Source organism: Macaca mulatta, chromosome 20 (genome assembly GCF_049350105.2).
Source record: "Macaca mulatta isolate MMU2019108-1 chromosome 20, T2T-MMU8v2.0, whole genome shotgun sequence".
Taxonomy (NCBI): domain Eukaryota; kingdom Metazoa; phylum Chordata; class Mammalia; order Primates; family Cercopithecidae; genus Macaca; species Macaca mulatta.
Genome location: NC_133425.1, coordinates 79,728,454 through 79,742,924, shown reverse-complemented (window position 1 = coordinate 79,742,924; position 14,471 = coordinate 79,728,454). Strand labels below are relative to the sequence as shown.

General features: G+C 49.1%; 1 protein-coding gene across 5 annotated transcripts in view; it reads right to left on the bottom strand.

The window, feature by feature from the left end:
- Positions 1 to 14,194, bottom strand: part of ATP2C2 (ATPase secretory pathway Ca2+ transporting 2) — an 88,871-nt gene extending 74,677 nt beyond the window's left edge. For 4 of the 5 annotated variants that reach the window (XM_077987005.1, XM_077987006.1, XM_015126720.3 and 1 more), the window contains exon 1: positions 13,798 to 14,193. In XM_077987005.1, coding sequence (XP_077843131.1) covers positions 13,798 to 13,896 — 99 coding nt within the window. In that variant the 5' untranslated portion in view covers positions 13,897 to 14,193. Of the gene's footprint in view, positions 1 to 13,797 lie in introns of all 5 variants that reach the window. The other variant, XM_077987004.1, reaches the window with a different exon arrangement.
- Positions 14,195 to 14,471: the final 277 nt, after the last annotated feature.

Here is a 14,471-nt window from a genome sequence, read left to right as displayed (position 1 = left end):
TAAATGGGGGCGGTGAGGCTGAGGACAATGCAGCCAGTGTAGAAATGTGCTAATGATGCTGAGAGACCCCGGAGGAAGGATGTGCAAAAGTGTTTGTGCTATCATCTTCTTACAACTTTTCTGTCCATTTGAAATTATTTCCAGACAATAAGTGAAGAAATGATTCCGGAATGATGGTATGGCTGGGAAGAAACAGCTTCATTCCTATATGCAGGTTCAGTCTGCATTGGCTGAGCATGTACTATGGACCAGACCCAGCTGCTTATCATCACGCACACCTTTACTCCTCTATCTGACCAAAAGTTCAAGTTGGCAGGTGCTGTGCCCATTTTGTTGGATGGGCAAACCAAGGCCCTGGATTTGAGAGCTTTGCCCAAGATCACAGCAGGCGAGTGTGGAGTGAGGGCTCGATGTAGGCTTTCCTGCCAGCCCACCTCTCTGCCTCTAGACACACAGCTGGGCCTCCCTGGCACTGATTCACACTCAGTTTTGGGACAGTGAGGCTGGTTCCTAGTGGACCTGCTTGTGGTCTGAGCAGCAGGAAGCAGTAGGGCCACTGAGCTGTGCCCAGGATGACAAGAACAGTGGCTCCCAGGAACCCCTAGCTTTGCTCCAGGGCAGGCCCAGCGCTGGGTCCCAGCAGGTCCCTAGGAGAGGAGGCGCCTCTGGCTCCAGCTGTAGACTCTTGCCTGTCTTGTCCAGGAAGAGGGGCAGCCCTTCCTTCCTTCCTTCCTCCCTTCCTCCCTCCCTTCCTCCCTTCCTCCCTTCCTCCCTTCCTGATGGAGTCTTGCTGTGTCATCCAGGCTGGAATACAGTGAAAAGATCTCAGCTCCCTGCAACCTCTGCCTCCTGGGTTCAAGCGATTCTGGTGCCTCAGCCTCTGGAGTAGCTGGGACTATAGGCACCCGCCACCGTGCCTGGCTAAATGTTTCATATTTTTAGTAGAGATGGGGTTTCACCATATTGGCCAGGATGGTCTCAAACTTTTGACCTCAAGTGATCCTCCTGCCTCAGCCTCCGAAAGTGCTGGGATTACAGGCATGAGCCACCACATCTGGCCATGGCTTGGTCATTTCTATGGTCAGCCTTTGAGCCCTGGCTGCAATGGTGTTGAGCTGAACAGATCAGCCCCCATGCCAGGAGGCACCTGGGTGCCCATGCTGCCCTAGGACTGACCCTGAGAGATGGCAAAAGGGAGCGGGTTGGGAGGCATGAGTCAAGTCAATCCAACTGTTCTTAAAAGGGGGTGGGGAGGTTTCTGTGAAGAATGCATTTGAAGCCCATCAGTGATAGACTGGATAAAGAAAATGTGGCACATATACACCATGGAATACTATGCAGCCATAAAAAAGGATGAGTTCATGTCCTTTGCAGGGACATGGATGAAGCTGGAAACCATCATTCTCAGCAAACTAACACAGGAACAGAAAACCAAACACTGCATGTTCTCACTTATAAGTGGGAATTGAGCAATGAGAACACATGGACACAGGGAGGGGAACATCATACACTGGGGCCTGTCAGCAGGTGGAGGGCTAGGGGAGGGAGAGCATTAGGAGAAGTAATTAATGTAGATGACGGGTTGATGGGTGCAGCGAACCACCGTGGCACGTGTATACCTATGTAACAAACCTATACGTTCTACACATGTATCCCAGAACTTTAAAAAAAAAAAAAAAAAAAAAAGAATGCATTTGAAGCAGAGGTATTCCTAACACCAACAAGGAGTCCAGGGCACTCGAGCTTAGAATTCAGGCAGCCCTGGACCCAATTCCATAAAGAGTTGTGTGACCCTGGGCAAATTACTTCATTTTCTAAGCCTCAGATTTCTACAGGGATTTCTGTAAGGATTCAAAACTATGTGGTATATCCATAGATGTTTATTATAACATTGTTCTAAAAACCAAAAAAGGAAACCAACTAACCATCGGCAGGAAATGGGTTAAATACAAATGCCTGTACCGCCATGGAAGATGTGTTGACTCACACGCACCGCGGGAATATGGGAGCGTGGAGTGGGCAGAATAGTGGGCCCAGCAAGAATCAGTGAGGGAAAAGACACTTATGTAGTTGTATAATACTTCTTAAAAATATTTTTTCTTTTTTTCAAGACAGAGTCTTGTTCTGTCATCCAGGCTGGAGTGTAGTGGCGTGATCTTGGCTCACTGCAACCTCCGCTTCCCAGGTTCAAGCACTTCTCCTGCCTCAGCCTCCTGAGTAGCTGGGATTAAGGCGCGTGCCACCACACATGGCTAATTTTTGTATTCTTAGTAGAGATGAGGTTTCACTATGTTGGCTGGGCTGATCGCAAACTCCTGACCTCATGATCCACCTGCCTCAGCCTCTCAAAGTGCTGGGATTACAGGTGTGAGCCACCACGCCCAGCCTGTAGTTGTATAATAATAATTACTAATAATTAAATTATTATGACTAAAATCAGCATGATCAGGTGCTACCTTACATGCTTGATGTATATTAAATGACTCCATTCCACAACAGACCCCCTGATGTATGTACAGTTAGTTACTACCCCATTGTACAGAAGAACAAACAGAGGCAGGGAAAAATTAAGTTTGCCTGAGGTCTCACAGCTGGCGAATGGCAGAACTAGAATTTGCATCAGGCAGCCTGGGCTGTAGACTTCCGTGCTCTTAACCACAATCCTGCAGCCTCTCTAGACTTGCACAGAAAAGGGGCCAAGAACACCCAGGCAAACAGTAATTACCACAAATGGATCAGAAACAAACAGGACCTTCCTCACTCCGCCTCCCCCCACCCCAAGTCAAGGGGGAAAATAGGATACATAAAGTGGGAGAGTGAAGGAGGAATTTTAAATTGTGCCAATTTTTATTTATGGTTTATGAAAAAAAAATTAAGACAAGTATAGACAGGAAAAGAAGGAAAAAAACCATACAATTCCTGGTTCACACAAGATAGTAGAAACATAGCAACTACTATTGGCAGAATTCAATAAGAAGTGAAGGCAAAACTGTCACTCAAATTTCAGCAGGCTGTATCTGGGGGAGGGGGTAGAGGGAGGACAAAGGCTGGTGTTGCTGAAGGAGACTGACTATTTACAGACTTTCCCTGGGGAACAGGCACCTCCCACCCAGATCACAGGCGCGGGAGGCCAGCTTATCTTTCCTGAAATCTACTACAGGTCAGGCTGTAGGCTCCAGGGTCCGCAAAATGTGGCTGATATAAAAAAGAAAAATAATAAATGCAGGAGCACGTGTAGCCCAAATGCAAGGCTTAGCTGTCTGAGTTCCTGCCATCTCCTGCAGGAAGTCTTCGCAGATGGCACTGGACTTTAACAGTAGCATTCCCACTCAACCTCCACACCCAGGCCACGCCTACCTTCTTTCTTACATGCTCTGCTTTCCTTCCTGGGGCTTATCTCAGTGTGTAATTATGTACTCACTGGAGTAATTATTTGATAGACATCTTCCTTCCCCACCAGAGCATGAGCCCCACTCAGTAGGATTAGCGCTTTGCTCACTCTTTTGTCTCTAGTATCTGCAAGAGGGGCTGGCAAACGGGAGGATGGGTCTGAGACACACAGAGAAGCTAATCATCCAGAGCAGCAGTGCTCACACTCCAGGGAGCCTCAGAATCCCCCCGGGCGGCTTGCTGAGTCTCAGATTGCTGGGACCCAACCCAGAGTTTCTGATTCTGTAGTTCCAGGGTGGAACCTGAGAGTCTGCATTTCTGGCAAGCTCCCAGGTGATGCTCATGCTGTTGGTCCCCAGCCCACACTTGGAGGACATGTCATCAAAAGAAAGAATCAGCCAGGCACCAAGTGGCTCACACCTGTAATCCAACACTTTGGGAGACCGCAGTGGACAGATCTCTTGAGCCCAGGAGTTCAAGACCAGCCTGGGCAGCTTAGCAAAACCCCATTTGTACAAAAATTAGCCAGGCATGGTTATGTGTGCTTGTATTCCCAGCTATTCAGGAGGTGGATCACTTGAGCCCAGGAAGGTTGAAGCTGCAGGGAGCCATGATTGCACCACTGCACTCCAGCCTGGATAGCAGAGTAAGACCTTATCAGGAAAGGAAAGGAAAGAAAAGGAAAGGAGGGGAGAGGGGGAGGGGGAGGGGAGAGGGGGAGGGGGAGGGGAGAGGGGGAGGGGGAGGGGAGAGGGAGGAGGGGGAGGGGAGAGGGGGAGGGGAAGGGAGGGGGAGGGGGGAGGGGGAGGGGGGAGGGGGAGGGGGGAAGGGGAGGGGGGAGGGGGAGGGGGGGAGGAACCTAGCCGTCAGAAGGGGAGCCCAACACTGCCCTCCATTCTTGCACCCAACACCTCCACTTTCACACCAGGACACAGGAATGTCAAAAGATGACACCTGCCTAAATCTATGTGGCCATCGAGGGATGGGCCCCGTCTGCCCTACACCAGTGGCTCATGGTTAAGAGTGGCCACTCAGGCCAACACTCCTTCCCCTACACCCAGAGCCCCCAGATTCGGTCCAGCTGGAGAGGCAAAGACAGGGAGGGTCCTGAGAGGTACATGGGGGTGAAATAAGCAGTTCTAGGTAGCCTGGTAGTCGGCATCCGTGGTTTGGCATAGGAAAGTGAGGTGCAGTGCCTGCCTGTCATCTCTTCCCCCTGGGTCTCTGCAATCACAGATCTTGAGCCCTTCTCTTCCCTGTCTCTGTTTGCACTTGAGTTTCAAGGTGGGCCAAACAACACACCCTCTGCTGGGCTCTCTTCTCTCCAACAGGCCACAGGGAGTCTTAGGAAAGGTCATAGGAATATGGCCCGGCTAGAGGGGCACTGTCCCCACATCTTCTACCTGAGGACTTGGGGCAGACAGCAGAGGTGATAAACATTTCCAGAGGGGCTACAGCCTCAAGAGACAATCACGCATTTTCTCCTTGTGACTCACAGCTCCTCAAAGAAATAGCTTTCAAGTCAATTTCTACACAGAACATGGTGTTGGACTGAGTTGTCCAACCCCCCCAACCATTCCCAGGCTGAAGCCCTAAACCCCACACCCCGTGTCCTCAGAAAGTGACTGTACTTGGAGATAGGCCCTTTAAAGAGGTCACTACAGCTAAATGATGTCATTGGTGCGGCCTTAATCCAATACGACTGGTGTCCACATAAAAGGAGCAGATTAGGATGCAGCACGCGCAGAGGACAACCGTATGAGGACACAGGGGGATGGCAGCCATCTGCAAACCAAGCAGAGAGGCCTCCGGAGGAACCAACCCTGCTGGCACCTTGCTCTCCGACTCCTGGCCTCCAGAACTGAGACAATGAATGAGCTGTGAGGAAGTGGAGTCTCCAGCAAGGGCAGCTGGCTGGACAACTTTGGGATTCACATCCATTGGCAACAAAGATGCCTTTCCAGCCCACTCCACCTTCCAGGCAGGGACAGGGAAGACAGGTGATCTGGATTAAAAGCTCCCACCAGCTCGCTGAGACTTAGCACAGGGCTTCCACTACACGCTGAGACTTAGCACACGGCTTCCACTACTCGCTGAGACTGAGCACACGGCTTCCACTACTCGCTGAGACTTAGCACACAATTTCCACTACTCACTCAGTCTTAGCACACGACTTCTACTACTAAGTCTCCCGTGTTCTTATCACCATCATGTGAGACGCCTTAGAGACCAGAGGTGCTAGGATTGTTAGCCCCTGAAGTATCCACAGATCCAGGTTAACCCCAGGACAATTGAGAAGAATCGCTGACAGTCCACAGGGAAGGTATCGATTGGATGTTTCCTCTCCGACAAGAACCCTTCAGCAGGGCCAGCCTCATAGGCATGAGGCCAGTGCAGCTGCACAGAGATCCCCGTGCAGGACGGGTGTTGGGCTTGAGGCTTCATGCTCCAAGCTGCCATCTTGAAATGCGTAATCATTGGATCTGAATGTGGATGTGGAAATTTAGTCCCATGGGATGATGTATACCCGGGGCTTGGCATCTCCCCGACTCCACCCAGTGGCCACAACTGCTCTTCCCGATGAGGGACACCTGGGAGGGTCTACACAAGGGGTGTCCAATCTTTTGGCTTCCCTGGGCCACATTGGAAGAACAATTGTCTTGGGCCACACATAAAATACACTAATACTCATAATAGCTGATGAGCTAAATAAATAAATAAATAAATTGCAAAAAAATCTCATAATGCGTTAAGAAAGTTGATGAATTTGTGTCGGGTTGCATTCAAAGCTACCTTGGGCTGCGGGTTGAACACGCTTGGTCTACACTCACCCGGTAGTAATCCCTTGTGTGGTGGAGAGCAACAATCTATAGCAAGTGGAAGTCACCAGGACAGTCAAGGGAGAGATCACAGAAGATAGAAGCAAGTGTCTTCCTGCTATTGGCAGTCTGCTGCATGAATTCTGTAGCCAGTCCTGCCCTCAAGTCAACCTCATCGCCTTACCTGCCTTCCTTGAACCAGAGACCTTTCCTCTCTGCCCTTGGTCATTCCAAATGCCCCTGTGGAAGTCCCGAATGCGCTGATCCAAATTACTTACCTCTGTGTTGGGAAGCCCCAAGGGGTTGCAGGAGTCCCCAAATGGCCACATACAGCATACAGACCCCCCCCCATCCCATCCTCCTCTTTCTCCCACTGGCACCCCAGCTGGGCTGGCACCGCTCTACACCGCCCCCACTGGGGATCTGGATTCTTGTCTAATAATGCTGTTTACAGAACCACTCCCAGCTACGCCCACCCAGCCCTGAAAGGCAACACAGACCTAAAAACCCACAATCCTTTCTCTCCCCTTCTTTTGTTCAAACTTCCCCTTTATTTTTCACATGTCCTTTTTTTTTCTGGCTACAAAATTAAACCATATTTGCGGCTGGAAATTTGGAAAATGCACAAGATTACAAAGAAGAAAATTTGTCATTCCAAGATTAAAAAAAACTGCTCAAAATGATCTTTTTCCAGATTTTATTATCTGCACATTGTAAAAGTTTGTTTTTTCCAAAAGAAATTACGACCACCTGTTTCCACTGAATGATGCATCATGCAGGGCAAAGATGGCAAAAGAATCATGGAATCCACGTGGGCGAGCAGACAGATGTCTAGTCCTTCTGTTTTTCTGTATGTTTGACATTTTTCTTTTTCTTTCTTTCTTTTTTTTTTTTTTTTGACAGAGTCTTGCTTTGTCACCCAGGCTGGAGTGCAGGGTATGATCTCGGCTCACTGCAACCTCTGCTTCCCCGATTCAAGCGATTCTTCTGCCTCAGCCTCCCAAGCAGCTGGGATTACAGGCGCCTGCCACCACACCCAGCCAGTTTTGTATTTTTAGTAGAGGTGAGGTTTCACCATGTTGGTCAGGCTGGTCTCCAACTCCTGACCTCAAGTGATCCACCCACCTGGGCCTCCCAAAGTGCTGGGATTACAGGCGTGAGCCACTGTGCCGAGCCGTGTTTGTCGTTTTTCATGTTAAAAATGTTAGATAGAATCTTAGCCGTCCACTGTGTCATTACATATTCTTCCACAGCATCAGTTCCAGTGCCTGTGAGAATTCTGTTACCTAGATATCCCAGAATACGTGTAAACAAACCTCTACTCATGGGCATTTTTAAATATTTTGAATATCTCATTTCTTGTTTTAAAGTTTTTGTTTTCATCATATCTGATATGAGACAAGTCCTTTTTACCAGGTGTCTATATGAACCTTCAAACAACCATCCAAATACCATCCATGTCAACATCTGACTTAGACAGGTTCATCTAAACACTCTACATGATTTTTGAGGTCCCTGAATAAGCTTTCTGCTAATTCCCTTTTTCTCCTTTTCGATAGATTATTAGGGGGGGTGGGAATAAAACCCAAACTCTTGCATCTTTCATAACTTGTATTTCTTTGTCCATGAAAGAGAAACAGCAGCTGAATGTCTACCCTTGAAGATATAGCACTTGCCTGTGTTCTCATCCAGATGGCCTCTGATTTAGGAGAAATACCGAATCTACAAACAACTTGTGTGCACACAAATAAAACACACAGGACCACCCATCAGCTCCCAGTCCCCACCCCTAATATGATGGCCACCAAGCAGCAACCATTTAACACACTGGAAGTTCCTTCTAGTTTCCTCTCCCTAGGAGTTTGGGACTCTAGCATTCTTTATACTTAAAAAAAAGCTTGTGACATTAGGATTGGGGGCAGGGTTTCCGGGATGCCATCTTCAGAGCCTTCAAGTTTTCTGAGAACTTACTAACGTTGAAAGTGTTTCAATGACTGATTCACACAGACCTTCCGGGGTGGGGGGCAACTTACAACTAAGGACTGTGACATAACACCAGCGTGCACATTTGCATCCATGACAATGACCACAGCACACACTGTAGGTTCCGAGTGAAGGCTGATACCCACTGAAAGCTTCAATGGCTCAGAGAGAAAGGTTAGCAGGAGAATTGAGTCATCACACAGTGCACAATTGTGGAATCGGTGAGAAAACTCTAAGACACCTAAATATTGAGAAGTGTAGTCACGTTGCAAGCAGGTGCCTTACATGAATCCAGTCTTTGTACATAGCAGCTGCCACTGTCAATAAGCACTAAGTGTAGTAGTAAATACAAATAGATACCAAATGAAGAGATACTCTTTCAACAACGCCCAACAGTAACATTATCTTCAAGTGAACGAGCCAGTTCTATGGTAATCAGATGACAGCCTTCAAAATTGGCATTCGCAGGCTGCTTGCTGGCAGTTGGACTTGAGTTTGAGTCTGATTATCCTAAACTAGCAAACAAATTCCTGACAAATGTAAATGTCATTTTGTACACACACGCGTTAGCAGACGTTCTCAGCATCAGCATTTTCAAAATCAAAAGTCCAAAAGAGTTTAAAGAACAGAACTCAAGATGAATGAAAACACTAACCAAAACAGATAACTAGTGAGCAGATGACATGTCAGATGTGGTTCTAGGGTTTTTTTTTTTTTTAATGTGAATGACATCATTTAAGGAAATACTTCTTTCTACTATTCCAATGGGCAGCCTTTAAGGCGGTCCCCAGTCATCACTCCCTCCCAGTACCCATGGCCTGTGTAACCCCTTCCCTTTGAGTGTAGACTAGACCTAGACTTACATCAAATGAATAGAATATGGCAGAAGTTATGAGATCTCATTTCCGAGACGAGATTCAAAAAAGGCTTTGGTTTCCAGTGTCTTTTTTTTTCTGTTTTTTGAGATGGAGTCTTGCTCTGTCACCCAGGCTGGAGCATAGTGGCACAATCTTGGCTCACTGCAACCTCCACCTCCCGCATTCAAGTGATTCTCCTGCCTCACCCCTCTGAGTAGCTGGGGTTACAGGCACCCACCACCACACCCAGCTAATTTTTGTACTTTTAGTAGAGATGGGGTTTCACCATGTTGGCTAGACTGGTCTCAAACTCCTGACCTCAGGTGATCCACCTGCCTCGGCCGCCCAAAATGCTGGGATTATAGGTGTGAGCCACCATGCCTAGCCTGATTAAGTTTTAATAGAACATCGCCAATATATCAAAATAAGGCTGTTTTATGTGTACTTTATAATTTTATTTATTTATTTATTTATTTATTTTTTTTGAGAGGGAGTCTCACTCTGTCTTCCAGGCTGGAGTGCAGTGTTGTGATATCGGCTCACTGCAACCTCCGCCTCCGGGGTCTAGGGATTTATCTGCCTCAGCCTCCCCAGTAGCTGGGATTACAGGCACCTGCCACCATGCCCGGCTAATTTTTGTATTTTTAGTAGAGAGGGGTTTCACCATATTGGCCAGGTCGGTCTTGAACTCCTGGACTCAAGTGATCCACCCATCTCAGCCTCCCAAAGTGCTGGGAAAACAGGGGTGAGTCACTGCGACCGGCCTAAATTGATTTTATAATTGAGTTATAAGCAAACAGTTATGTTTATTATAGGTTTTATGCTTATACTTACTTGAAGTCACACTTTCATACAAATCATTTAAGATAACACTGGCCAGGTGCGGTGGCTCATGCCTGTAATCCCAGCACTTTGGGAGGCTGAGGCGGGCGAATCATGAGGTCAGGAGTTTGAGACCAGCCTGGCCAACATGGTGAAACCCCGTATCTACTAAAAATACAAAAATTAGCTGGGCATGGTGGCGGGTGCCTGTAATCCCAGCTAATCGGGAAGTTGAGACAGGAGAATCTGGGAGGCGGAGGTTACAGTGAGCCAAGATCACACCACTGCACTCCAGCCTAGGTGACAGGGTGAGACTCTGTCTCAAAACAAACAAACAAAACACTGTGGGGTTTCAGTATGTTTATTTAAGAAGATGCCCACACGTTGCTAAATTCTGAGAAACACTAATGATTTGTGAGTTTGGGCAAGCCTTGGGTTAAGGTTGTGTGTGCCTGAGCCTCAAAATTCCCATGCATATACTCTTTTCCGGTAACCGAGTGTCATCTCTTAAAAACAAATCTGACTGTGCCTGTTTTATCACAGTTCTAATGTTGGGCCCATCTGTGAATAAATGAGTGACTGTCATGTCTTGACTTAAAACCCTTCAACAATCCCCCATTGCTCCAGGGATAAAACCCACACTCTGACAAGGCTCCGTACGACCCTCCTCTGCAGCCTCATCCTACCAACCCCAACGCCTCTCCCTCTTTTGTCTAGAACTCGCTGTCAACCCCTGCCCTTCATCCAGCTCACTCTTTGCCACTCCTATTTATCTTAAATATCACGTCTTTCTCCCAGCTCTGACACATCGGCACTAAACAGTGAACTGTGACCTGTTGTTGGGTGCCTGTCTCTGCCTCCCGGATGGGATACCTGAGGGCAGGGAGCTGTGCATCCTTATCAGCCTCAACCCCAGCCTGTAGCACCCACCTGACACACAGAGGGAGCCCCTCTCCATGAATCTAGGTTGAATGGATGGGTGGTCACTACATGTGTCGGTTGGGATCCAAGCCTCACCCTGCAGAGCCCAGAAGGAGGAATCTGCTCACCAGCCAGGGAGGCAGTGGGTTGGGGCTATACCTGCCGCAGTCAAGAGATGGGAGCCCTGAGGGGCAGAGGCAGCTTCCCCCGGAGTCAGCGCTGAGTCACCTGGGAAGCAGGAATTTCTGGTCCAATCTCTTCCTTACCTTAATGTTCAGGTCAGCAGTGAGAAACTTTTTCTAGTAACTAAATTAAGGAGGCCTCTCAAAGACCTTTCTTTTTGTTGTTGTGTTTTGAGACAGGGTCTCACTCTGTGGCCCAGGTTGGAGCACAGTGGCATGATCACAGCTCACTGCAGCCTTGACCTCCCAGGTGCAAGCAATCCTGCTTCAGCTTCGGGAGCGGCTAGAACCACAGGTGCACACTGCCATGCCTAATTTTTTAAATTTTTTGCAGAGATGGCATCTGGCTATGTTGCCCAGGCTGATCTTGAACTCTGGGGTTCAAGCAACCCTCCTACCTCAGTCTTCCAAAGTGTGGGGATTACAGGCATGAGCCACTGCGCCCGACTCAAACACCTTTCTTTTCATTCCTGGAAATGCTGAAATCCAGTCTCCAGTTCCCCTCTTAACCACCAGTCCTCTGTCTGGTCCTCTACTCTTTGATTCTCCAGTGCACCTAAGACCACTGGGTCTCAAATAAAGCATCTCCTGGTTTGTCAGCTGCCCGTTGGCCTCCTCTATGAACTTTGTTTTGTACACACCTGTATCCTCGGCGCCTGGCAAAACTGGCTGTCAGGAAATGCTCACTGAGCAAACGAAAGTGGCCCCACTAGGAGCTTCACATCCTCGTTGATCACATGATGACAGTAAAACTTACCTTGGAGGTAAGAGGCCCGAGAGAAGACACAGCAGGTTCTCAGTAACAATCACTATTAGAACTGGCGTAACTGGTCAAAGTGGCTGGGGGAGGGGAGGGCTTAGAGGCCTCCTACAGGCATCCTGGATGTGGTATATAATTAGTGCTCATAAAAGACGGTTCCAACTATTGTAGAAGTAATCACCTCAACACACATTGCCTCCTTTCCAAACCCTGGCAGGAAGGCGTTTCAACGAGAGGACGAGTATGAGAGCAAAGGAGGCGTTCAGGTCTGAGCTGACCTGGCAGGAAGTGAGTGCCTCGCCCAGCCTCCCGGCTTCCCCACCTCCCTCCCTCCTCACACTTCCCATCGATTTTCATCGTTATTTCTTGGGTTTGCACAATGCTGCCTCTGGAGACAGCATGCCTTATTTCTCAGCTGGCCTTTGGTGCCGGCTGCTGGTATCACCAGCCTCCTGGTGCGGCACACTGCCCATCGTCACGCACCCAAGGCCTCAGGATGCTGCTGAGAGCACCCCGGTCCACAGCCAGGTGGGAGGGCATACCAACAGACCGGCTCAACACTTGTCTTTGAGAACTCTTCTGCAAAGCTTTAGAGGAATGAACTCCACCCGGCACAGAGATCAAACTCTCCCCAGCATCTCCCTTGAGGTTACATCATCCATGCACCTGCATTCCTGGACATCCTATGAAACCTGATGGTAACCAACTACACATCAGGAGTGTTTGAAAAATACCTGGCCTGATGCAAAAATTGAAAGATGGAAAGGAAGAAAACAGGAATGGCAACGTAGGAAAGGCAACCTGTGTTGGCAAATAAACTTCAAACTCCTTTAGCAGAACGTATCACACAAGTAGAAAAATAGATCACAGCAAATTAATTGAACTCCATATCCTATTAACATTAACACGCCACTTCAGAAAAATCGAGATTGTTCAAAGACTGCTAATTAGGTGGTCCTGTGGTCTACCACCCTAACACCAGAATTCTTACATCAACAGGGATGTATAAAACACTATTTTTAAAAAGCCCGAAACACTATCTTTAAAAAGCACGAATACTTAATCTCACAAACAAAATGTTTTGACCATTAGTATTCTTTGGGAGAAAAAAATAAAATTTTAAGTCAAACATTTTTTCAGCTTTTTATTATTATTATTATTAAAAGGTAATTGTACCTTTGAAGTTTCCTCTCACTGGTCAAAAGGCCATTGCCAAGTCATAGTTCTCATTAGCAACCCAGGGGACTTGTTCAGAAATGGTATTTTTGAATGACTGCTTAAGCTTAAATGAAAAAAAAAAAAAAAAAGTGCAACGACCCTCTGGTGTGCAAAGAAAGCAGAAATTTAGTGCCCCCTTGCCCTTAAAGCATGCAAGGAGTTCTGTTTGCGAAGCTGAAAAGAAGGGTGTTGGGTCACCCTCAAGCCTGGCTTCAGGAGGGGCTTTATTTGACAGCTTTGCCAGTTTGTTCCCTCATGAACCGCCCTGCCCCTGGCACCCTGCTGCTTTACCCCAGCGCGTGCCCTGGAGGTTGCAAAGCAGGCCGACAGCTCCGGGTGGCTTCTAAAAGTGCCTGCCTGTAGGAAGTGAGGCTGGGAGGTCCCTCAGCTCCAACTTTGCTTTCTATTATTGTTACCACATTTCAGCAATCTTTTGTTTTTTGCATCCCTCTAATTTTATTTTCCAATTTAAGTTTTAAATATCCATAAAGCAGCCCAAGTCTGAAGACCCAGGAATTTTAATTCTCCGGAGTCAGAGAAACCTAGGTTAAGTTCCCAGCCAGGTCACTTCCTAGCTCCGTGCCCCTTAGGCAATATACTTAACCACTCTCGGCCTCAGTTTCTCATCTGCAAAATGGGTTCACGTGAGGGTTCAGTGCTGAGCTCCCCGGGCCAGAGCACACATGAGAGCGTGGCTGCTGTGAGGACGGCTTCTTTCCGGAACCAGGGGAGGAGGACGAGTTCGCGAATCGCAGCGCAAACGCGGGGTCTCGGGTCGGGGACGGTTACGACAGAGGGGATGGGGGGTCGGGTCGCACGCCCGGCGCGGGGTCGCCCGGACTCACCAAGGCTTCCTCCTCTTCCTTTTCCAGCGCCTGGTACTGGCGGCCGCCGCCCGAGAAGCCGAGTTTCTTCAGGAACTTGGAGACGCGTCCCTCGACCATGGTGAGCGGGCGCAGGCGCTGCCTGCCTCCCTCGGTCCCCGGCGAGGCCCGGGATGGCTGCGCGCGCCCAAGCCCCCTGGGCCAGACCCGGTTACCAGGGAGCTGTCTACCTGCCCGCGCCACGTGAGGCCCCGCCCCCGGGGCGGGGCTGCGCGCAGGGAGGTGTAGGCTCACCTGGCCCCGCCCCGCGAGCTCGCCTGGGACCCCAGGGCCCCTGGGGACAGCGCCGGCTGGCCATCGAAGGCCCAGGGAGCGGCTGCGTCGCCTCAGGGCTTGGGCTGTTTCCCACACTTGCAGATCCTCAGAATCACCTGGAGTGGGGGAGGTGGAGGAGCAAACGCTGGTTTCCGCTGGAAATCCGGATTCCCAGACCCCTCCCTGCCCAGTTATTGGGTTTGGAGCCCCCGGGAGCTGAGTTTTTAACGAGCCCCAGGTGATCCTCTTGAGGAAGGCAGTGTGGGCCGCTCTAAGGCGCCGGGAGCGAGGTGGTTGGAGCTGACTCAGACTCACACCTGCCGCTGGGCACGCTGGATGGGTCACCTGGCCTCTCTGAGCCTCGGCGACCTAGTCTGTCA